The sequence below is a fragment of the Emydura macquarii genome, unplaced genomic scaffold, assembly GCF_026122565.2.
Source record: "Emydura macquarii macquarii isolate MOO-44397 ecotype Brisbane River unplaced genomic scaffold, CSIRO-AGI_Emac_v2 contig_1230, whole genome shotgun sequence".
Lineage (NCBI taxonomy): Eukaryota > Metazoa > Chordata > Testudines > Chelidae > Emydura > Emydura macquarii.
The window spans coordinates 19,024,476-19,049,431 of record NW_027131367.1 but is presented as its reverse complement, the minus strand read 5'-3'; the positions used below and the strand labels follow the sequence as shown (position 1 = coordinate 19,049,431).

General features: G+C 48.5%; 1 protein-coding gene across 5 annotated transcripts in view; it reads left to right on the top strand.

The window, feature by feature from the left end:
* PMP22 (peripheral myelin protein 22) overlaps positions 1-24,719 on the top strand; it is a 30,920-nt gene extending 6,201 nt beyond the window's left edge. For 4 of the 5 annotated variants that reach the window (XM_067547705.1, XM_067547706.1, XM_067547702.1 and 1 more), the window contains exons 4-5: positions 18,598-18,738; positions 23,088-24,719. In XM_067547705.1, coding sequence (XP_067403806.1) covers positions 18,598-18,738; positions 23,088-23,254 — 308 coding nt within the window. In that variant the 3' untranslated portion in view covers positions 23,255-24,719. Of the gene's footprint in view, positions 1-8,566; positions 8,892-18,597; positions 18,739-23,087 lie in introns of those variants that run through there. The other variant, XM_067547703.1, reaches the window with a different exon arrangement.
* The last annotated feature ends 237 nt before the right edge of the window (positions 24,720-24,956 follow it).

Here is a 24,956-nt window from a genome sequence, read left to right as displayed (position 1 = left end):
CTCTTGTTTACGTAGGTGTTAATCAGGAGTGAATCCATTCAATTTCAGCCAGGGTGAAAGTGGTGTCAATGAGATCGTATTCAGGTACATGGGAGAAGTCCCATGGAAAGAACGCAGATCAAAGCCAGCTTTGGGTAGTGGAGTGCCTCACATTTTGATCAGTTGGCATGCCCACGTCTGGTATAGTGGATATAGTGGTATATAGTGGTATAGTGGATAGCACACTGGGCTGGGGCCCAGAGGACTTGTGTTCTAGTACTGGCATGCTGAATGACCAGCTGCTTCACCTCCGTGCCTCAGTTTCCCCTTCTATAAATAGGGGAACATGATGCTGATCTCCTTTGTAAACTGCTTTGAGATCTACTGATGAAAAGTGCTACATAAGAGCGAAGTATAATTATCTGTACAACTTTAATTGAGCAATTGATAATGGGCTTTTATTACTATCATTACTAGCTTCAGGAATTTTCATCTTGACTTTCCTCTTAGAACAGTTTGACCCCAGCATAACCACAGTGAGTTCAGTGGAGTCGCTCCTGATTTACACCAGCATCACTGAGAGCAGAAACACCTCTCTGGTCTGTGACCCTGTGAACAGCTGCCCCTGCGAGTGCCAAGAAGGGGGAAGGATTTTAAGATTGAGCCACTAGGTTGAACATCATAATACTGATGGGCTGGTGGGGAATGTTTGCCGTGGCAAAGGAGAGCGTTGCGGGTGGTGTGTGCAGAGAGTGAAGCTTTTGTGTAGCGTAGCAAGTTCTTACCACTATGCACCCTGCAGTGAAGTGAGTCTCTGGCATAATTTTCTAGTCCGAGTTTTCTGGAGATCAGGTTTAAAACGCGCCAGTCTGGCCAGTCTGCTGGTAATGAAATACTCGTGGGTACCCCATGTTGGGAGATAAATGCAGGAGCTGCCCTGCCTCTAATTTTAACTGTACTAAAAGCAGTAGCATGTGTCTCATCTTGGGAAGAGGCTCAGATTTCCAAGGTGTTGCTGAAGTGGTTGTGTGGCTTAGGCCTCCTTTCCAACCCTCTAGCAACACCTAGTGGCTAGAGGTCAGACCAGTGGTACGGAGCGGCTGGAATCTTCTGTTACAGCACGGCAGATTACCGTAGTTATGCCCTGAATCAGCATTTGGCACATTTGCCTTATACTGCTATATGCAACGTAGGCAGGCTGGTTCAGATTCACTCATGCATGCTCAAAAACGGCTGTACATGCGCTTAAAATAAGGGCTGCAGTAACTGCACCCTAAAGACAGGGGAATCAGTTTTTCCCACTGTTTTTTTTTGTTTGGCAAACAAAAAACCTAATTGTCACCCTTAAAAATGTACCCATTTCTTTGGAAAATAAATATTGCAAATTCTGAGATAAAGGTATCCTGGACGTTTTCTCTAGGGCAGTGTAGGGAATATTGTACATAACAAAATAATCTTACCCAAGCCAAGACTGGTGAGAATTTTTAAAGGGGGAACTCGTTAGCTACTTGTAATCCGACCTGAAAGCTAATGGTCATAGCGGAATATATTACGCACCCGGAAGCGGTGAAGGTGGAGTTCTTCTAGATCCTTTCAACTGATTGACTTTTACTATGCAAGGCAGACAGTTGAACAGCTGGTTAAAAAGTTGACCTGCTGCTGCCAGCTGGATTTTTGGATTGCAGGATGCATGCGTGTATGGTGGTGCTTTTCCTGTTCATGCCCAAATGCGCCGTTCTTGTGAGCAGGCGGAATAACGAAATATGAGCTACTTCAAGGAGTTATGACCCAAACCCAACACATGCCGGGGAAATTCACGTAAATCCAACCTTCCATCCTTAGTTGAATGCTCCTCTCCTGGAATTTGCCTACATGAAGACCCTGATCCCTGGAGCCATGCAAAACCCCTGTGAAGCCAGTGGAGTTTTGCACGGGCAGAGGGCGTCTGATTACATCCATCTTTCTGCAGGATTAGGCCTCTATGCATTAGCTAAACTATTATTGTTTTTTATATAATGGTAGCACCAGGGAGCCGCCATCATGGACCAAGGGCCCCACTGAGCCATTTGCTGGGCAAACACAGAACAAAAAGACCATCCCTGCCCCGGGGAGCTGACAGTCTCACTCTTGCACTTGTTTTCCACCTGCCTGAGGCTCATCTGGTTTTTTCAAAAGAGAGACTATTGTGTGATATTTCTATTTTCTAGGGAAGATAAACTAATCTGGCCCCCATTTCAATAGTCTCTGAGCCCCCCACCAGCTTTAGTGTGTTTATCCTCCCAGTCCCACTGTGAGATAGGGCAGTGCTATTATTTCCACTGTACAGATGGGGAAACTAAGTTGCAGAGACATCAAGCGACTTGCCCAGTGTCACACAGGAAGTCTGTGGCAGAGCATGGAAATGAGCCTGGGTCTCAGGTCCCAGGCTGGGACCTAACTGCTTGGCAAATCTTCCTTCCCACTCCAAAGAATTGGAGACTCCAAATGCTCTTTCTTTTGGGGTGGTAAATCCCATCTCTCCCCCCTTACCCACTCCCCCTTCAGTTTTTTTAACACCCATTTTCCATCTGCAGTGCTATTAGCTAAATCAGGGGTTCCCGACCCGTGGCCCGCGGGGTCTTTCAAAGTGTCCCACGGCTCCCCTCCCACTGTCTGCAGAAGGGAGCCGCTGCCTAAGGACCCAGGCGGAGTGTGTTGCCGCGGGGCTACAAGACCGGTGCTGTCTCCTTGCTGCAGCTAAGGGGACGGGAGATAAGCGCTGCCCTCCCCCTGGCTGCAGCAGGGAGCACGACAAAGCGCTCCACCGGGGGTCCATAGGCGCTGGGGTCCCTGCTGGAATGAGAGGGTGGGGAGCACTGATCTCCCGTCCCACTGGCTGCAGAAGGGAACCACTGCCTAGGGACCCCGATGCCTCCTCCCTGAACTCCTTCTGTCTGGCTGCAATGGGGAGGGGGCTGCTGGTGGAGACTCGTGGCCCTTCAGGTTTGTTAAAATTATAACTTTGGCCCTCAGGCCAAAAAGGTTGGGAAGCACTGAGCTAAATGTATTTTTTTAATGCAAATTATGTTCCACATGACACCAGGAGAGACTCATGGAAATGTGTTTTTAAGACACTGCTCAACATTTAATAATGTAGCACTAAATTCTTCCCTTGGGTATGAATATGAAATTCTCATTGAAGAATTTGGCAGAATTTAGTCTTTTAGTAGAAACTGTTTTTTCCCCCCCAATCCATCATAAGAGTTAAGTCTATATTGTAGAGTAATCAGTTGCCAGATTTCCCCCTCTCTCTTTCTAAATTCAAGCACAGCTTCCTGCAACATTCCTGATAATTCTTAGCAATTAAATAGGGCCTGATCTTGCACTTTGGAAGTCAATGGGAGTTGCACCATTGGCTTTGCAGGGCTCAGCATCAATTGCATAGTGCTTATACTTGGACTGAAATCTCTGTGGGGCAAGAACTGTCTTTTTGTTCTGTTCGTACAGCACCTAGCACAGTGACTCTTGGTCCTACAATACTACAAAACATACCGTTCGTTCATAGATCCCAGAGCTTTACGGATTTTATAGATGGGGAAAATGGAGGCACAGAAAGGCTAAGGCAGTGGTTTTCAACCGGGGGTATGATGTACCCCAGAGGGTATGTAGAGGTCTTCCAGAGGGTACATCAACTCCTCTAGATATTTGCTTTGTTTTGCAACAGACTACATAAAAAGTAAAATCTCATACAGACTTGTTTATACTGATCCATGTACTATACACTGGAATGTAAATGCACTATTTATATTCCAGTTTTATTTTATAATTGTATGGTGAAAATGAGCAATTTTTCAGTAATAGCGTGTTGTGACACACTTATTTTTAGGTCTGATTTTGTAAGCAAGTCGTTTTTAAGAGGTGACACTTGGGGCACACAAAACAAATCAGACTCCTGAAAGGGGCACAGTAGTCTGGAAAGGTTGAGAGCCGCTGGGCTCAGGAACTGGCTCGAAATCAGATGAGCCCCATTCTGTCCACGGTCTACTGAGCCGTAGCCGAGACGGGAATTCTCAGAGGAGCCCAGAATGTTGGGTGCTGAAAGCCGAGCTGCGTCTCTCCCAGGAGATGATGGTTGGTGCTTTGGAGAACGTGATCTTTGTTTAGGTGACTTAAGGGGGGCTGAGCTCTGGAGAAGATCTTTCCTCAAGTGTGGGTGCTGAGCACTTGAAAATCTGGTCCTGAGCTTTTGAAATTTCAGCCCTGGCTGGGCCAGTCTCGCCTTTGAAATCAGTGGGTGGCACAATCGAGCCCGAAGTTAAACATCTGGGAACAGAACCTAGCCCTCCTGCCTCCTAGTGTTTAGGCGCAAGCCACTAGACCGCTGTTCTCCATTTGGAACTCGTAAACTTTCGGCAGCTGGCGGGGTTGGCTTCCCATCAAAGCTGAATGATGGAATTTCTTTTTGATGGCTGAGTAAGCGTTTCCTGAGCGTATCAATCTGACAGGCCTGCTGCAATACCATGGAGGATGCTCAGAGAAGAGCAAGCGTCACAATCCGTGTGGGATGCCCAATCCTTTGGCTTTCACATCTGCGGGCTGATTGCTTTGTTTTCAGCATTTGCTTGCTAGATAATGTCATTTTTCAAGAGGCTGAGAGCTATGCCAGAAATGTTGCAATCGCTGCTTAATTCGAGCTGCCAGACGTTCCTGGAGCAGACTTATCTCAGGAATTCAGCACCGAATCCCAGAATTGTATATCTAACAGCCTATGGGTCAGACCCGCGACTGGTGGAAATCTAGTGAAGTCTGGAGTTATGCCTGCAGTGATCATTGACCCTGTGGGTTTTAATGCTCTTAAGTAGAGCGGGACAGAATTTTTCAAACACTTTTTTTTGTCAAAAACTGAACTGTTTTTTTTTTTTTTTCTTCCCCTCCTAAAACAAAATTTTTTACAAGAATGTGTGGATTTTTTCCACCTTGCAATTTTTATGTTTCCAGAAGCTTTTGGTGGAAACTTTAAATGGCCCTCTTGCTGCTCCCTTCCCGCCCTTTGCCGCCCCCCCCCCCCCCCCCCCCCCCCCGAGCTTTAGGGTTGTTCTGACATGTTTCCTCTTTCTGTTCCGCAGATTGCCACTCCGTGACTTTCTATTGGCTTGGTCACAGGTTGCAATTGTGGGTGTATATTAGTCATTGAAGGGATCCGTTTTTGAAAATAATCCCCTGGGAACTTTGCAAACTGCAAAGCAGTTGGTTGCGAAGCAGCACGGCAGGGAAGGGGCTTTCCAGTTTGCTGATGCGATGGCCCTCAGGGATTGGAACAGGGACCTGCAGAACTAAAAGCATGAGCTGTTAATCTTGAGCTAAAGAGCCGCGGCTCACTAGCTGCAGGTCCCTGAGAGACTCCTACCCTCTGAGGATTGGGCACCAAGCAGGACCTGGGACACACACTCACCAGTGGGTTCCCTTGGCAATTCTGCAGACTGCTCGTAAGATACTTGGACACCTCACAGAAATACAGCCTCTGTTCCTGGGGTGACGGCTCTGCATTGTTTTACTGGCACGAAGTGCCCTGAACCCTGCAGGCTGAGCCCTGGAGGATCTCCACATAGAGCGATACTCGAGTGGCATAGATTAGAGCTGTTGTAGTGGCTCCTCTACCACTCCCGGCTGCTGGCATGAGGGGAGGGGCATGTCCAGTGCTCCCCTGGGCTCCGGCAGTCTCTAACTGCTGGGACTGGCCCAGCATGGAGTGCCCCAAATTCCCAGGAAGGCAAAGGAAACATATATGCCCCCTCCCTCTGCTGCCCTGCATGTTGCACGTCCACTGCTGAGTGTCTGGCTCATAATCCGCATGTTAAAAAGTAAAGGATATTCTCAACGTTCTCTTGTTAAATATTGTCCCAGTGCAGATAAATACAGATTGTCTTTTTAGTTGGCTACTTAAAGATGCCAGAGCCAAAGGAGACAAGTTAGCAGGGAAAAGTAAGTACCCAGGAGGTGAAGAGACAACTTCAAATTCCTCAGCTCCTGGTTTTGATCACACTAATCTAAATTAGGAGTAACTCCAGTGTAGGATATGCCTGGAGGCAGAGAGCTGGCATTCAGTCTCCTATCCTGTTAGTGCCTTAATTTTGCACGAGGGACCAGATCCTCAGCTGGTGTAAATTGGCCCACCTCCCTGGAAATCAATGTAAGAGCTGCCTTCTAACACCAGCTGAGAATCCAGCTCAAAATTAATCTGCTGGAGTCCTCCAGACTCTCCTGATACTCTTGTTAATGGGTGTGTATGTCCTGTTCTCAGTCTGGTTACGTGGATGTAATGGAGAGCAGAATTTGACCCAAAGAGTAGTAGCTTAACCAGACAAACCCTTGACCAAGTTTCCCGGTAAGTATTTTAGTCTGTGAACAGATGTTTCAGGAGAGTACTGTGGATTGTCTTTAAAAAGTCCTATTGTCTCTGTGTTAGGGATCTTTGCTGCAGACTAGTCTTTGGTGTTGCTCTCGAACCATGACGGAAAACTTGCATTGAAAAAGTTTGCCCCAAAGAGAAATATCTGTGTCTAATTCAGTTATTGGCAGCAAGTATAAATCAAACATATGAGCAAGAAGAGCCGCATCACAGAGATGGGATACAGGAAAATTTTACTCGGTTACGCTGGTATAAATCTGGATTGGAAAAGCTGGGCCAAGTCTTAGAAAGTCTGTTTTATTGATGAGGTGGATGCTTTCCAGGCAAGAGTGGGGCCTAAGCCATTCATTTCTGCAAAATATGTCTATTTAAAAAAAAAAAATGAAAAGGATTATAGCATTTCTGATTGCAAAGATAACCTTCCAAGTGTGAGCTAATGCAGTGTCCCCTTTCTGAGCCTGCAGGTGGACAGCCAACGCTGCTGCTCATAGCTTCTGCTCGTAGCTTTTCTACCCTTCAGTGAAAGGGAGCCCATGTGGCAAAACTAGAGACCAGAAGGAAACAGGATGGAGACCCATTCAGCAGAAGGAGGGAATGGTAACAAAACCAGCAAAGCCCCAGCTGAACAGACTAGCTGCCAGAGAAATTACGCAGGGTTCTGGGCGGGTTTGTACTGCCTGCATGGAAACCTGTACTACTGCAGCCGTGTTGCTTCTGTACGTGAGCTAGCTAGATGAAAGCTAGCTCAGGTATGTCTAGATGAGCTGCAGTCATGCCTCACGACGGCCGTGTAGACATACTCTCGGAGAAAGGGTGTCATGCCTGAAACTCCTTTTAACTTTTTTGGCATTGGTTAGGCCCCAATTCTGCAAAGACTTATGCACGTTCTAACTGTGTGCACAGTAGTCCAACGCGCTTCAGTGGAAATACTTACATGCATAAAGCAAAACCCCTGCGTAAGTCTTTGCTGGATCCAGGCAATAGCTTTCAGCTTGATGGTGGTCCTTACGATACTGGTGCCATGCTCAAAACAAAATAGAAATATGTAACGTCAAGGGTGTCTCTAAGTCATCCCTGTCTGTGGCATCAGTGGGAGTTTCCTGGGGTGTAAATTGGGGGGAGTGTTTTCTGTGGTGGAAGATGGCTTGTGTCAGTCATTAATGCAGATTACAGTGTGTTGCAGTTCACGTATAATCTCTTCAGCCAGGTTCCAGTGGTTTCTGAGATGGACACGACCAATGTCAGATTCTGTGTGTCGTTCATTGTGATGCATTCATCATCTTGCAATATTGCTTTCCTGCAGATGAAGGACGTCTGGGACGGATTCACCAGTAGCCTCCGGCTGCTTTGCACCACTTTATTGAAGTGGATTATGGCTGCTTTTCATTGCCAGAGTAGCACAAAGCTGTTGGAGAGTCCTGGTGACTGTGGTTCAGTGACTGTATTTGATACTGGCTTTGAGTTAGGAAGAAGTATCTGGTGGCGCTAGTGCATCTCTCATAATCCCTTTTGAAGGGCTGAATCCTGTCTGACCCTGGATAGAAGTGCTTAGCATGGAGAGGGGCAATGGAAGAACCTAACGTGTATTTGTAAGCGTTTCTGTGGCATCCATCACCCTAATATCTGGACACCTTGCAAATTTATCCGTGCACCATCCCTGTGGACTAGGGAAGCCTCATCATCCCCAGGTTACGGATGACAAAAACCAAAGCACAGAGATCGTAAGTGATTTGCTCATGGTCACCCAGCAGGTCCTAGGCGGAGCTGGGAATAGAACCCAGGGGTTTGCTTCTCTCCACGCTTACACTGGTGTGAAGCAGTAATAGCACCACTGAAGTCAAAGTGACATCTGTTAGCTTCTCTGCAAATCACCAGCGTAACTGAGAGCGGAGTCAGGTTTAGGTCTCCTGATTCTCAGTCCAGTGTTTCAGCCACAGATCATCCTTCTACAAGAATCTCCCCTCCCCATACACACACACACTCAGGATGCTGCAGCAGCTATGAGATTGCAGTAGCTCTTGCTGCTCCAGGGGGTTCAGTGGCTGGGGGGACCTGTCCAGCAGCAGCTCCACATGCCCACTTAGGCCCACAAACTGCATTGTAGGCAAAGGGAACCTACGTGGACTTGAGTTGCACAGTGTGCAGAGGGTGTAGACATAACCCCTCTCCCCTCCCCTGATTTTTCCCCTCTCTGTACAGGTTCTGCAGTGTCTGAAGCCCTGCACGGTCTCAGAAGGAACAGCAGGATTTCTCCTGACTACTGTTGTTGGGATGATTGGTGGGCGATGGGGAGGAAACGACACAAATGTCTCCCTCATACCCTGGCACTGCTCACTAGGGATTCGGTTGCTCTGCCTGGCAGGGCGCTCCCCAAGGGGTATTGCATTTCCCATCCTGGCTGCTCTCAGGAGATATCCCATGTGCCAAAGCCCAGCCGCAGATCAGAGCGCAAACCCGAAGGATTTGCAGAGAAGCTAGTTGAGATGTCATGAAGCTGGTGATGAGAAAGTTCTTCATTTTTTTTTTTTTTCCTTTGGTGCCTCTAGTTTTCCAGCAGGGCATTTTAATATCTCGAAGTAAACCTTCAGGGTCCAAATGGATTGTGTTCATGTGCATCCAAACCACAGAGATCTGGCCACTGACAGAGCTTTGTGCATGTCTTGTGAATTGAGAGGATTCCTCTCAAGTAGCAGGGAAAACGCCACTCCGCCCTCTCCCGCCGGGAGGCAAGGTGCAATCTAGCTAGCCATGGCAGCAATAGACTGCTGCTTTCTGAAGCCCATGATGGCATCTTATTGCAGAGCGGTAAAGGCATGCTGTGTCTTTCTCAGCCCTGTTTCTGCAGTGCACTTGTATATGAATATAAAGCCCTAGAAAGCTATGCAGACTTCTGGCCTTTTTCCTTGTGGCCTGGAGGGAAAAACAAGAAGGAGGGATGAGAAAGGAAAGGAAAATGATCCTCTTTTGCTCCATCTCCTTCCTTCTAGCTGTGGAAGCCAGGGGAGGGGACTAGGAGGTCCCTAATTAGGCACCCAACTCTCACTAGGCGCTTATCTGCATATTTAGGCACCTACATGCCTGGCCCTGGGTGACTAGCTTTTGGCACTCAAAAAACTGGCTGAAATTTTCCAAGCCAAGTAGGGTATTTAGCCACATAACTCCTATTAATTTTGATAAGAGTTGTGTGACTACGTTTTGCTGCATTTCTACAGCACCTGGGACCGTGGGAGCCTGGTCTATGACTTGGGGGAGGAGGGGCCTCATCTCTACTGCAACATGAATAATTCCCCTCATTTGCTCTGAAAATCCTGACCATTAGCCTTAGCTGCTCTGTGCCTCAGTTTCCCCAGATGGAAAGTGGTGATGGTGATCACAATCCTTCTGTAAAGCAAGTTAAGACCAGTTCTTTCATCTTCTTCATCCCAGGATGGCAAAGTTTGATGTACTGTTCGGGGAACGTACATAGCGTTCATGGGATTGATTTCCTGGGGTTTCCGTTCCCTTCTCCATATACCTGCCCTAAGTGCATCAAGCTAATGCCTATTGATAGACGCCCAAACTAGTCTGCTGGGACAGTAAATGCAACAAAGGCAAAAACATTTCTTGCAATGAACGTGGCGGTGCTAAGAGCAGGGATCATTGTTAAACCCATTATCTGTGGCTGTTCATTAAGGGGTAACATGTCACGGGGAGAGCGCTGCTGGGTGCACGCCAGTCTCCCCCACAGAGTGGTGATGTTCTGTGTGGTGCAGTAACACCTGGAGCTTCAACCAAGATCAGTGCCCCCATTGTGCTAGATGCTGTATACACACGTAATAAGGGACAGCAGGGCCTACTGGGAAGAGGTTAGTCAGGCCTTGTCTGCATGGGAAAGTAAGTGGGTGGTGCTGGTGTTTGTATAACCTCGGGTGTTCATTTTAAACTGATTGTTATACCAATATAATTTTTCCCCCCTTTCCCCGCCCGCCCGCCCGCCGTGGACACGCCAATTCTGGTAGAAGAAGACTTTTCTTTTCATTTTTAGCTCATGTTGCTTGGAAGGGGTATAATAAAAATACCTGTCTCTTAGCAGCAGATCTCGAAAGAGTCCAGTATCATTATCCTCCTTTACAGCTGGAGAAACTGAGGCACAGAAGTGAAATGGGGTCCCCAAGGTCACCCAGCAGGCCAGTTGTAGAGCCAGGAATTGACTGCTGATCTTCCAGTCCAGTGCTGTACCCATTAGGCTATACTGCCTTTTGGTTTGAGCTACCCTTATGCTGGAATAAGTGTGTCACTCTGATATAACTTCTCCTCTAGACAAGGCAGACAAAGGGTAGGAGTAGAAACCTTAGCACAGAAAGGGGTGAGGCGCCCCAGAGCCCCTGGCCGAGCTGGGAACAGAATCTGGGGCTCCTGACGGCTAGAGCAGTACCTGCCAGGCAGGACCGCCCCCACCTGTCCTGTTAAAAGGCGCTACAGAGTGAGCTCTCCTGGATGGCCGTGGCTCATGGTTAGGGTGGCTCTAGGGTGCGGGGACGCCGTGAAATGGGTGAGGAACGCTCAGGAATGTCCCTGATTTCCTCACGCTGCACTGCCTGGGTTGTTTGCCTTTGTAATACACAGAGGGATTGGAGCACTCGGGCAGCAGGAAGGCATGTATGGGCATGGGCTGATAGCCTCACTGGAAAGCTTAGCGCCCTTATCATTCAGGAATCTTGTAAAGCACCTTCGGGGCTCCTTTACATTTACACCTACGTAAATGAGAGGAGGCAGACGTGAAAGGGGGCCTTGGCTGCATTTTCTTCATTCTTTCATTTAAAGAACAATTCCTCTCCCCCTCCCTGTCGGCAAAGTGAAGCTTTAGAATTGTTTAATGCCCGGTTCCTGTTACCCGCCAGCACACTCTTTACCTGGTATTGCTGGGAGTCTGTCCAGCCCCAGAGGGAGTCAGACCTGTCTGGAGCACTTGTACCAGGCTGTGCCTGGTAGCCTCATTGGAACGGCGTGAAACAAAGCAGCTGCAGCCTCGGCCATGAAGCATCCCTCTGAGATGCCTTCGATAGGCTGCCCGAACAGGCATCAGTGAGAGGCTGACACAGATCTCTTCAACTGCTGTGGGGATTGGGGGGCGGGGAGGGGGAACAAAGCAGAGGAAAAGTTACCATTTGGTGGTGCCAGCATTTTCAGAGGAAAATACGCAGGCGGATTAGCCACTCCACTAAATCGGGGTCTGCTTTACATGTTTAGGGTGTGTCTGCGTTGCAGTCATGGGGGGCGATTGCAGTTTAAAGCCAGCCTGGAGCTGTCTCTCTAACCTGGCTAGCTCCGGTACCAGTAGCATGAAGCTGCAGCAACGTGGGCTTCTGCACAGCCTGTAGAGATCTGCCTGGATCCCTAGGCAATCACTCCGGTGGCTAGGCTGTGTTGAAGCCAGTGCTGTGGCTGCACTGCTCCAAGCTAGCAAGATTAGCTGGCTCGGATGTGTGGACGTGCTGCAAACACTGCCCGTGGCTGCGATGTGGACGTTGCCTGCTTTTGACTAGAGGGGGAGGTTTGGTTCAAACAAACCAGCCATGCGTGCACTGGTTCTGGATAAGGCTGGGGGCACATGTGGGATGCCCAGATTACCACGACTACAAGGAGATTCCTTCATTTCGGCCAGCTGCCGGATTGTGTATTTTTGGAGCGATTACTGAGAGGCTGGGGAGAAGCAGTTCGCCTGAGGCACGGCCAAAGGAGAGCAAGGCTGGTCGCAGATGCCCACTCAGGTCATGCCTCCAAGAGGACTAGAGTAATGGCTAGCTTTAAAATACTTAGGTTACGGCTACACTAGAGAGTTTACAGCAGTGCAGCTGCTCTACTTAACTCCAGCCCGTGAGCGGCAGTGGCTATGTCAGTGGAAGAGATTCTCCTGCTGTCCGCACCAGCGCTGTGTCACTCGGGGGATGATTGATTTATAATTGTGCCAACTGTAGCTGTCAGCTGTAATGTAGACATGGCCTTAGACTCCCTAGAACCACAGGTTCAAGTCCTAGCAGTGCCGGCACAGGTTTTCATCCTCTTTAAGCAGATGCACTGACTTCAGGTCACATTCTTGACCAGTTCTTGAAAAGCAAGATCCTGCCTCTGCAATCCACTTGCAAAGTATGGGGGGAGGGAGGTGGCCTCTTTAGAGTCTGCTATTGTATCCCACTAACCAGCTTAGCCCTTTAGCGCCAAAAAGTAGAGGTTTTGTGCTTTTAGTTCTGAAGGTCCTGGGCTTGGACGCTGCTGACCTTTTCCAATCCTTGGTACTTAGAGCAAAACCCTACTCCTTAACATTCTTGGCTAGGCATTTTCCTTCCCCTTAATTGTGTGTGCATGTTGTGTGGTTGGCTGCTGCCTTCCTCCCCAGAGGTGGCTGCATTTTGGGGGCACCATTTGTACATAGGTTGGGCTTTGAGATCCTTTAGGAGGATAGATGTTCCATGTGTATAAAATGAAATCATGAGCTGTTAAATACGGCACGTGGATATGTTCTGTGCATGTCGCCATTTCAACTATATGTACTGGACTTAATGCTGTGGAGATTAACCAAGCAGGTTGCTCGAATCTACCTCAAGATTCTTTTCATTTGCAATTTACTGTAGAATTAAGGTCAGGAAAATGCTATGGGCAGAGCATATCAGCTTCCTGGGTGACTGCCTCTCCCTTTCCTGCACCTTGCATCATTATTCACAAACCTGAGTGGTAGCCCTTCACACATGCTCTATAAATGATAACACTAGGTCTTGGAGGATCAGACCTTGTGTTGTCTCATTATGTCTGCTCACTTTACTAACAGCACATTTTCATTGCTGTTCTCCCAGCAGGATTCATAGCCCTCTATGGTGACCATCACTAAACTACCTGACACTTCTACAGTGTTCAATAGAGGGAAGAGAGATCCCAGTTTTATAGATGGGGAAACTGAGGCCCAGAGCATGACTTACCCAAGGTCACACAGGAAGCTTGTGGGAGAGCAGGGAATGAAAATCCAGGTCACCTAAGTCCGTAGCTAGTGCCCTACCCACTGGACAACTCTGGAGCCTGCATTACCCCATGTGTGGTCACCCCATGTGTGAATTTCTGATTTCAGAATCTTCTTTGCACATCCTTGTCAGTAATGCAGGACGAATGTGGATGGATCTGCAGATCCCCAGTAGAATTTCAGTGAGAGCACTTCAAATAATTCCAACCTTTTCCAAAAGCCATTTGCCTAATTTGTGTCAAAGGGGGCTCTAAAAACAACCTGGTGCAAGGTGTGCTATCTCCTTAGTGTGGACTCCTTCCCTTCTCTCTCTCTCTCTCTCTCTCTCTCTCTCCCTCTCTCCCCCCCCCCCTCCCCTCCCCGAGCGCGCGCACGCGCACCTATTACCCTCCATCTCCTCCTGGAAGTAAGGAGGCAAACATTTGGCTGGATAGATACTTATGGAAAAGTGGATTAAGTCCCTTGATCTACTGTGGAAGCCACAAATAACGCTGTTTGTAACCGTTTGAGTTACATGATTCTGAAGAGCCAATAGGATATTCCAGTGGTTCTCAACCAGGGTACACCGAGGTCTTCCATGGGGTGTATCAACTCATCTAGATATTTGCCTAGTTTTACAACAGGCTGCATAAAAAGAATTAGCGAAGTCAGTCCAAACTCAGATTTCATACAGACAATGACTTGTTTATGCTGTGCTAGATACTATTATACAGTAAGTATCGCACTGAAATGTAAGTACAACAGTTCTATTCCATTTGATAATTATAGGGTAAAAATGAGACCGTGAGCCATTTTTCAGTGGTTGTGTGCTGGGGCACGTTTGTATTTTTGTCTGATTTTTGTAAGCAAGTAGTTTTTAAGCGAGGTGTAACGTAGGGGTACGCAAGACCAGTCAGACTCCTGGAAAGGTGTACAGTCGTCTGGAAAGGTTGAGAACCACTGGTATGTTCCATTAGCCCCAGATCTCTCCATTTGAAGTTCAGTTTTTATAACTGGAAAGTAGATACGTATGTAGGATATAATACTAAACCAGGAGAATCAGTTCATGAAATCACTGCCCCCTGAATTAAACAGCAGCACTCTGCCCCTAGGGGCTGGGCTAGTCAAAGGAGACAAAGGCAGTTAAGTTGAAACTCAGAGGATACGTCTACATTGCCACTTACGTTGGTGTAACTTACGTTGCTCGGGCATGAATGAGCCGTCCCCTGAGCGACATAGATTACACCAACCTAAGCGCTGGCATGCACACCGCTGTGTGGGTGTGACATAACTACCATTGCTCGCTGGGCGTGGATTAATTAAATCGACGGGGGAGCTCTCTCATTGGTTTCGAGCAGCTACACTAGGGAGCTGACAGCTGTGCCGCTGTAAGCTCTAGCATAGCCACAGCCTGAGAGTTGGGCAGCTGCCTCCATTAGACTCCCTTAAAAATAGTCGCCTTTGTCTGTTGATTTCAAAGCACTTCACTAACTTGGACAAGTGTCATTACCTCCATGTACCAGGATAGGCCAAGAGGCCACATCAAACAGCAGGTTCCAAGGATAGCCACAGACTAGAACCCAGGCTCCCTAAATCTCAGTCAAGAGTATTATCTGCTAGATGGCATGGCTATTACGTACCCGTGGCTTTTCTTTGCAGTTGCTGCCTGCAAATCCCTAGGATGTGGCTTGCTATTACTATGGGAAGATGCACATTTGGTATAAATCGTTTCAGATGGCGGAACCAAAAAGAGGGGTGCAATTCAAGGGGTCCTCACCCTCTGACTCAGGGGAATTGTTTTCTCTCTCAAAGGCCCTCCTTTAAATCTTTTTCCTTTGGAGGCAGTTAGTTTAGGGGCTCAACCCAGAGCCCACTGAAATCAGGAAAGACTCCAATTGGCATCATTGCTTTGGATCGGAGCCTAGATTAAGGGCGAAATGCAGCAGGCTGGTAATCACCTAGCTGGTTTATTGAGCCATCTCTTCTTCTTTGCTCGTTTAAAGCTCATGTGGGGATGAGAAAACAACTAGAAAGGGGGTTATTGTTCTTATTCTTGTTACCACCCCACCTTTTCCCCCCTTGACGTCCCCCGAGTACAGACTAACCGTATTGCTTTTCCCTCACCGCATTGTGGCTATTGGCTGATGTGCTGAAGATGCAGTAGCTGTATTGGTCCTCCCGATAGTCAGTCCTCTAGGGCCGAGTTTCAAGGAGTTCAATGATTTGGACCGGTCTGCATGGAAAACCGACATTGCCATGGCTGTGTCTCTGAGGGCATGAAAAATCCACTCCCCTGAGCGACCTAGTTAAGCTGCCCTAACCCCCGGTGCAGACTGTGCTAGGTCGAAGGACCTAGCTACTGCCTCTCCGGTGAGATGGATTAACTATCGCAATGGGAGAACCCCTCCTGTTGCTGTGGTGAGTGTCTACGCTGCAGCTGTGTCACTGTAGCATTTGAAGTGTAGACATAGCCTGTGTTATGATTTGCATACATTAGCAGCACTTCAACAGCCCGTATCTCGCTGATAACACGGCTGCATTCCAGAAGCTTTAGAGCAGCAAAAGATCTGAAGGAAAGTGCAGAGTTTGTGGTTTTGTTGACCTAATGGGGGATTTGAGATTGACTAGATGTTCAGAACATTTCATGTGCATGGTGCTTAAAACATACAGTGAAACCACGGAGTGATCATTGAAACTATATTTGCTTACAGTGGTGATAAGCCTTGGATCCTAAACAATGGCAAATATTGTTATAAACTGTTATATACAGCGATGCCTGCTCACCACTAAGATGCAGCCACCTCTGGAATGAAATACAGCAGCTTTCCTTAATAGCTTGGAGCAATGCTGCACAGCACTTTGGGACAGGAAGCGCAATAGAATAGCGAGGCAAACTGTGCTCTGAAATGCATGGGAGATGCTCCCATTGATTTCGTTTCGCTTGTGAGATCAAGACCCGAATTTGCCCCACTGCATGGAACTTTAGGGAGACAGGATATACTTACAGGAGTTTGAATCGGGTCTGGACACGGGCTAACCCCACTGCTCTTCTGACATGTGCAAGCTTTAAAAGAGCCCTGAGTGGAAAAAATCTAGTAAATGTAAAACCAACAGGACTCTATAGAAATGCAACAGAATTATTTGAAAATGTATCTAAAAATGTGTGGAATTAAACCGAATGAGAGTTGTATGCGTTGTCCTGTAGTGTTTTATGTTGGGGATATCTTTTCTGTTATTCCATAGGATGTTACAAAGAAATCTACAGTGATCATGTTCTGTTAAATTCTGTAGGACTCTTCCACAGCTGTCTGCAATAGGATGAAGCAGGCCTGTATTATAATTAGAGGTTTTGGATGAAGTCTATGTTTAAACTTTTGGGGGGAAATTCTGCTCTCGGTTCAACAGGTGCAGTTCCCGTGAACTTCCGTGGGAATTACCCCCATCACTGAGAGCAGCAGTTGACCTTTGGGTTCTAAAATAGCTTCTTTCCATTGCATGACGTTTCAATCGAGCATCAGGGAGGCACCTAGACGCAGACAAGTCATTGATTGTCATGTGGCTAAACAAATAGCCAGGCAAGGTGCAGATTTAATTATGGCTGGCTGTCTTGAAACAGTTTAAATGAAGTGAAACTGAGCAGCTGCTAAAACCTAGGGGGGAAGCTGTGTTCTTTAGTGCAGGGGCAGAGCACAAAGCTGGAATTCAAGGGACTTTGACCAGATCGTCAGCTGGTGGTGAATTCAGGTCAGTGGTGCTACATCTGTTCACGCCAGCTGCGGCCTGATGTGCTCCTGGCTCTGCTGCATATTTTCTGCATGTGGCTCTGGGCAAGTCACGTACCTGCTCTGTGCCTCAGTTTCCCCCTCAATGATTTTTTTTATGTCAAATTTATTTTAAAAAACCTGCTACAGCGTTTATTCCAATGACTACGTTCTAGTGGTCCCGAACGCTACAGATGACTCTAGTATCACTGCAGAATTTGGGGTCATTGCATCTGTGTTATTTTACGAGGGGAGTTAGACGGCCACAAAAACTGGAAATAGCTGGGCAGTGACTCATGCAGGGGTTGGTCTGACCAATCTCCTCTTTGCCAGTTGCCAAACTTAGCTACAATAAAGTATCTTTCCTAAGAGCTTCGTTCCATCAGGGTGTAAGAGGGAATGTTTATAACAGCTGGGTATTTATGTCCCCTAGCTCACTGTCTTCCCTGTTTAAACATGGCTGTCCATGTTTCTCTGCAGAGCCTGCTCCAACGCTTACTGAAGTCAATCAGAATATTTCTATTGACTTTTGTGGGCATTGGATTCGGCTGTAATGTGTCCCTAGGGGGCCACTAATGTGAATGTTCCTCAAGGCGCAAATGAACAGCGTTGCCCGCTGATTTGGTGGCATGGTCCAGTATCCGCGTTTTATGCATTGCACCCTGTTTTGTTCTCAGCTGGGGCGGACTGCTGGGTCTTGCTGACCCCGTAGCTCAAGATGCTTCAAACAGCACGAAAGGAGAGAAGTGGCATAACTCAGAAAATAATCCATGTACAGTGGGACTTTCAGGGCTGCCTAATGGATTGGGGTGCCCAGTTCCTGTTCACTTTAAGGAAAGGAAATGGGTATCCAAAACACTTTAGGCAGCTTTGAAAATATCATTCTTAATGCTGAGCACATATGGACACGGGTAATCCCAGAAGAGGGGTCTCCTGGCTGCCTCGCATGTCAGTGCTGGGATAGGACTGGACCCAGGTTACCTCCCATGGCAGCAGCTGGGTAGGTACCCGGGACCAGCGCTGAGATCATACTGTACTTTGCTTGACCCCGCTGGGACCACCCCATGGCTTGCTTTGCCCTTAGAAATCCCGGGCCATTCTTCCCTGTGTATCGGGGGTTGGCTTCTGCAGGGGTTGCTTGTGAAGCTTTTCTCGTACTGACCTGGGATCTGATAAGGGAAGGCCGCAGGTTCTCCCCTGAATTGGAGATGGAAAAAGACCTCTGGCCCAGCCCTTCTCTGTGGCCTTGCAGGATGGTTCCCTACCGTAGGGGAATGGAGACAGGTCGTGTCATTCATTCGCATGGATTCGCAAACGGCTCTTGCTGAGCATGCGCAGCCATGGGGCCGGATGCAAAGCACTCCGAAGCCGGTGGACAGATGTCCATTGACTTGAGTGGCCTCTGAACCAGGCTTTCTAGTAGGAGCAGCTGTGATCCCTGCAGAGAAATCTCCTGAGCTGGAACTGACGTCTCCCTGACTGTGTGTTTGTTCCCCCAGAGTGGCTGCAGTCTGTCCAAGCGATGATGATCCTCTCCATTATCTTCAGCGTGCTGTCCTTGTTCCTCTTCTTCTGCCAGCTGTTTACGCTCACCAAGGGGGGACGGTTTTACATTACTGGAATCTTCCAGATCCTTGCCGGTAAGTGGAGAAAGATAAATGGACGATGGCTCTGAGGCCCTAAAGGGGAAATGCTTCCAGGTGGAGGCGTGAGGGTGAATGACAAAGAAGCTCCGCTTGGTTCTTGATTTTGACCGGGGGGAGGATGGGGGCAGTGGGAATTGGCTCTTCTGGAAGCTGCACTGCTTGGGTGTGCATCATTAGCTGGCTGAGCCCGCTTCCTGGTGGACACAGGTCTGCCTCTGTGCTGAGGTCCCAGAAGAAGGCAGGGACTGAATGGGCCACAGCAAGTGACGTCCCCTCTCACCTACGCCAGGGTGGAGGCAGCTTGTGGGAGGGCAGTTTGTGTGTGGGGCAGTGAGGGGGGGGCTTTGCTCTTGCCTGCATCCCACCTGTTCCAGGGACAAACTTTCCCTGGTACTGCATGTCCTCATGCCCTCACTGTTGGGCAGCCTGGAGGTAAATGCTGGCAGCGGCTTCTAAATCCCCTCCATCTCTGCTTCTGTCGCAACACCAGGCTGAAGAGAAATGGATAAAATAATAGCGCTTGTGTCCATGACCCCACCTCGGTACGGGGAATCTCAGGGCGGTTGCTAGACCTCGTTACCCTGAATTTCAGGATAGCTATTCGTGAACTGCAGCTAGAATCCATGTCCTCTGCTCCTTCAGAGATAAGCAGCCGTGGTCAGAGAAGCCAGCTGGGCTCTCCACCCAGATTTCCGCATGTGCCAACAAAAGCGGGGCTGGTGTTTAAAGCCAAAGGAGCAGATTCTGGTAGCGTCCAGTCTTTGTGGCGATTCATCTTTGCCCTGTATATGGTCTTGGAAAGGCCTGGTTCCTGAGGAGCCTTGATTCAGGAGCTCTTCAGAAAGGGGCCACCGCCTGCTTGTGTCTTTCCTGCTAGCAGTCGCAGGCAGGGCTAGTTTGAGCGATGGAAAGTTCATTGCAGCTGGGTGGAGCTTTCGCACAGCATCCTTGTGGGAGGTGAGGAGACGTCTCTTCCCCGGCACGTCACTCAGCCCCGGCACTGTCTGTTCTGATGATCCTGCCCGCAGGGCAGCCCGCTGACCAGGTGACTCAGCCTGGCAGGTCCGAGAGCCATAGCGTAAACGCCTCTCTTGGCGGAGCCTGACTCAGCAGCCGTGCCGGGCTGTCAAGTACAGGAGCTCTGATGTTCCCAAATGGCTGAGCTGGTTCCAGTGCACGGAGGACCTGTCAGCTGGAAGGAGGAACTCCTCTCCCACCAGCGCTGCTGTGTTCTGGTGAGGTGACCCAGCCCAGGGTCCCTCCGTCTAGCTCTGCCTGGTGGGAAGCATGGAATCCTAGGCATTCACGATAGACAAGATCTGTGAGTTCACATCTCGGCCCTCCTCCTGGGCCGATGCTGGATACGCCTACAATGTGTTCCCCAAGCCTAACGACCATGCAGTGAGTCTCCCTGTAGTTATTCCAGGGGCTAGATCTCAGTGTTAAGCTTTTCCTGACAGTCTGCCTCCTGGGGATTCCTTGATGTGAGTTCAGCTCTGGTCCTCTTAATTCAAACTCCTGGCGTGACCCTTAAAAACTCCTCCCTCTCTCTCCAGTGTCTACACACTGCAAATATTTGTAGATTGATTCCACTCACCGTGTAAGTATGAGAGGAGTCAGGCTGTCGGCAGACCGAAAGAGCCCTTGCAAATCAATCCTTTCAGCACCTTAATTCTTTTTGTTCCTCTTCTCTGGACTTTGTCTTGTTTTGTTCCATAGTGCCCAGGACTGCAGTCAGGACGCTGGGCTATTTTGTGGGTCAGCCTCTGTCAGACACAGACTGGCTTTACCGCGGGGCTTTTGCATTCATACGTCTCAAGGCATTTTGCAAAGTCCTGAGATGGGAAGGGCACTGCACAGGCAAATGCAAGCAGCAGCCATTGCATCCAGCAGTAGCTTGCACGCGGCTTGGGTGCTCAAACGTTTTGTGTGCAACCGGGTTATGGCAGACAGGATACCAGGGTTCTCCTGCTCCTCAAAGACCAGTGAGAGCAGACCAGGAACTCGAGCTAACACTTCATCCAAAGGACAGTTCCTCTGACCATAGAAGGTGAATGCTAGTGTTGAAGCTCACAGAAGAAAGCGCTGGCTAGAGCCAAGCATACAGATTTTTCCCCACACCGCGCTACGAACACACCCAAATCCCCGCGACCCCAGGGCCACTTCAAATAGGAGGCTAGACCTAAAGTCCTTCCTAGTTCATAGCTGTCTTTGCCTGGGAATTGCCACATCTGGCTGCCACGAGCTACAGAAGATAGGGTATCTAGGGCAAAGTCTGTTCAGGATAACATGACGGTGCTTTGCACTTCTACATCCCCTTCTGTCCAAGGAGCTCAAAGTGCTTTTCAGACATCCGTGAATTAAGACCTCACAACACCCCTTGGCAGATGGGTAGTAGTCACACACATGCATGTGCCTTTGTGCACATAATTCACCAGCAGATGTCTGAAAATTAAACCCTGTAGGAGTTGCACAAGATCACACGCTTCAAGTCAGCATCAAAACAGAGAAGAGACCCCAGCTTTCTTGACACCCTGTCCTGGGCTTTACTCAGGGGAGCATGTTCCCATGGTCAGAATCACTAATGCTCGATCGCCAGGAGAAATGCAATCATTAGCATCTCTTCTCTTCTACCCGATTCCTTAAATGGGCAATTGACTGACTGCAGTATTTCTAGCCGTCCGTAGGTGACTCTGGAATGACCGCCTGCTGGTTTTCTATCCCACCAGAGTCAAGAGACAATCGTTTTGCTTTCTTTGCCTGGGCCAAAGCAGTGGGAGTGCTCTTCTCTGCCTGGAAAATGGAAACTGCATTCAGCGACTTATTAATTAAACACATTCCCACTTCTGCACTTTCCGTGAACAAAGGAGTGTAGTGTAAAGCGAAATAACAGCTCAAATATCACTGTGGCTAGATGTAGGTGGTCCCGAAGCCTGTTGGAGAGATTTGGAACAGAGTTTGCTTCAGTGGCACAGTGATTGTGGGTTGTGGGGAGCCCGTAAAAGACCTTGTTTCTGGTGGGGAATAGTGGTGGCTTTGTGTGAGCGCTTTGAAGCCCCCAGTGTGGATATTTTTTGCGACACTGTTGGAGCGTTGGTTGCTGCTGTGATCCAGAGGGGTGGCACCTGTGAACACAGGGTTCCTAGGTTTTGTCCTTCGCAGCCATAGGCTTGGGAAAGCTGGGGAACGGAGACCGTGTACTCCTCCCAGGACAGAGAGGTGGGAATGAAACTGCCCCAGGTGGCGGTGCTGAACTCTGGACACTTCCTCTCTTCTGCCCCCACCTGTGAGGTGATCACAGAGCACGGGGAGGAGAGTAGAAGGGACCCAGAGCACACCCCTACCAAATGAGCATGGATAAGGGCCCATTTTAAAGACTGCTTCGATTTCAAATGCAGAACAGCTCTCTGCATCACAGCACCGGCAGGTGCAGCGTGACTGTGGGGAAATGCTGTGCCTTCCCCTCCTAACACAAGGCATGGGCACTCGGAAATGAATCTGAGCTCCTGCCATATTGCTCAGAGAAACTGCCCTAAATCAGGAATATTCCCATGTGCTAAATTTGAAATCATTTGAGATCTATAACCCTGCTCCGAGATTTAAGTCTGCAAGACACACAATGTGTCCTACCCGCCTGGCGCTGTCGGTGGGATGCTGGTTCACACGCTCAGCAGACCTTGGGTTTGAATCATGGCGTGGCTCATGTGAGACAGGAGTTGACTGGAGGATATCACAGAACTGGGTGTGACGGGTGATCTCTCCTCTGGAGAGGCTCGGGAATTGTAACAGAGGCAAGTGCCGCAGACTGGGACAGAGGAGCATTGGCAGAGCTGTCTGAGGCTCCTGCACAGTGGCTGCCTACGCTGTGGTGGGGCCAGTAGCTAGATTACGCAGCCCTTACTCGCCCTGGTAAGCACTTTATCCCATGGACTCCAGCGAGACCACCCCTGTGAGTAAATGTTCACCCACAAGAGTAGGGGGTGTCACAGTCCAGCTCTTCAATCATGCGTGTGAGACCTGCTTGTGGAATTTGATCTCTTAAAAGGCAACGTTGTGTTTGTATCCGTCCAAAAATCACACACCCGTACAGAGCTCTGTAGGAATTGATCGTTCTTAAACCACAGCCGTTTTCCTTTCCAGCTGCATCTCCGTACACCCAGATTTTTTCAATCAGGCGTCTCTGTTTGTGGCATGAGGTTACAGGACAGACAGGCGGGTTTTTTACCAGTGCTGTTCAGCATTGTCCCTGCCAACCTCGCTGGCTAGGAAAGCAAGGACGGCTCTTGCATTACACCCTTGCGTGTTCTGTGTGACCTGTTCCATGTGTACTTCTTCCCCCCCAGGCCTGTGCGTGATGAGTGGCGCAGCGATCTTCACAGCGAGACACACGGACTGGCAGCCCACCGCAGGGGATGTCTCCTTCGGCTTTGCCTACATCCTGGCTTGGGTGGCCTTCCCACTGGCCGTCATCAGCGGTGTGATCTACGTCATCTTGAGAAAGCGCGAATGATGATGCATGAGGCGAGGGGGCCGAGACAAGGGCACTCATGACGTCCATGGAGAGGATTGAAGCAGGGGAAGAAAAGATGAGAAAACGAGGGGGGCGGTTATCAACCCTCCACCCCTCCCGAATAAAAACCCAACCAAAAAACCCCCAAAAGGAAACAAACCAAGGGTTACTGTGTTAATTGAAGATGTATATAGTATCTATGGTTTAAAAAACCTATTTATAACACTTTTTACATATATGTACATAGTATTGTGTGCTTTTGTTGACCATCCGCTATGTTTTAAAGCCTAAAGAAAGTGCCTAAAGAACTATCACTCCTAACAGTGTAACTAGAGCGCAGTATTTTTCATGTCCCTGTCTTTTGTTTTACCCTGAAAGTAAATGGAATCCTTGTTGAAAGCTCCCACCCCCAGGCAGCCCACCAAAGAAACTCCACCACCTAGGGATCTGGTGTGAGTTGGAAATCCGTGTCGCTCCAGCGGCTTAAGTGGAGCGATGCCCATTTACACCAGCGGAGGATCTGCCCCCTCCAGCCAGTGGTGCGTTCCTATTACCTGAAGCGATTATATAAATACCGTGTCTCGGGAATTTAGGAGCCCAGGCCCAGATTTTCAAAAGCACCTGAGTGATCTGGGAGCCCAAGAGCCATTGACTTGCCAACCACACCCAGTTGGGAACTTGGGCTTCTAACTCACATAGGGGCTTTTAGAAATGTTACCCACCAGTTCCACTGAAATTTACTGTAACTGGTGTACCTTAATCCCTTTTCTATTGGAAGCTTCCTCTTAGAATGCTGACACTTCCCTGTGTTAGGCCTTGCGTGTAACAAACTCTCACCCAACCAAACCACCCGAGAACTGTAGCCTGCGACCTTGAACTTTTATTTTTTCCTTGCTGTGTAGATAAAAATGGGAAAGAATCAAACCAATATATAGCTATGAAATAAAATACCAAATCTGTGAAATGGTGCTATCTATTCGCCATTCCTTGTATCGCTAGCCATTTAATCTTACTCACTGGAAATTCAGTTAACAATTTTATGAGATAAACAAAGATAGAAATGATCAATAATTCTATGTAATAAGTGGTCTGTAACGGCTTTTGTACTTAGACAAGTTGCTCTTAGTATTATTGTTAATAAAGCATTTATAACCAATTCTCCTCTCTCCTCCCGCCCCCCCCCCCCCATGGTCAGGAGTAGCAGAAACAAATCTCTGGATGGAACCCGTAGGTCCTCATCTTCCAGAGTCCAGCTTCTGTAACCCTCTTTCTGTGCGTCCAAGGTGTGTCTGGCAATGAATTGTGTGGGCACCTTACTGTAGAATCCTATATGGTGCCTTCTGATGCTAAGACTCCAGACATTGTTTGTGTTTTTGTTTGTTCGGGTTTTTTTTGCTTTGCTTTTCTGATTTTATACCGACCGTGTGGACTAAGCAGCAATGAAATAAAAGTCAGAATAACTCAACCGGTTTAGATTTATTTATTTAGGTGGGGCTAGACTGTGAATGCCTGGAATGGATCTACTTCCCTGCCCTCACTGAGGCAGCTGAGTACCTCACGATTGTTACTGGGTTTGAGCCTCACAACACCTTGTCATGTAGGGAAGCATCATCCCTGCGTAGTGGGCATGACTTGGGGCCAGCAGGTCTAGTGGTTAGCTTGTGGTCAAACAGGCTCTGAGTCTTGGGATTGGCTTTTCTGG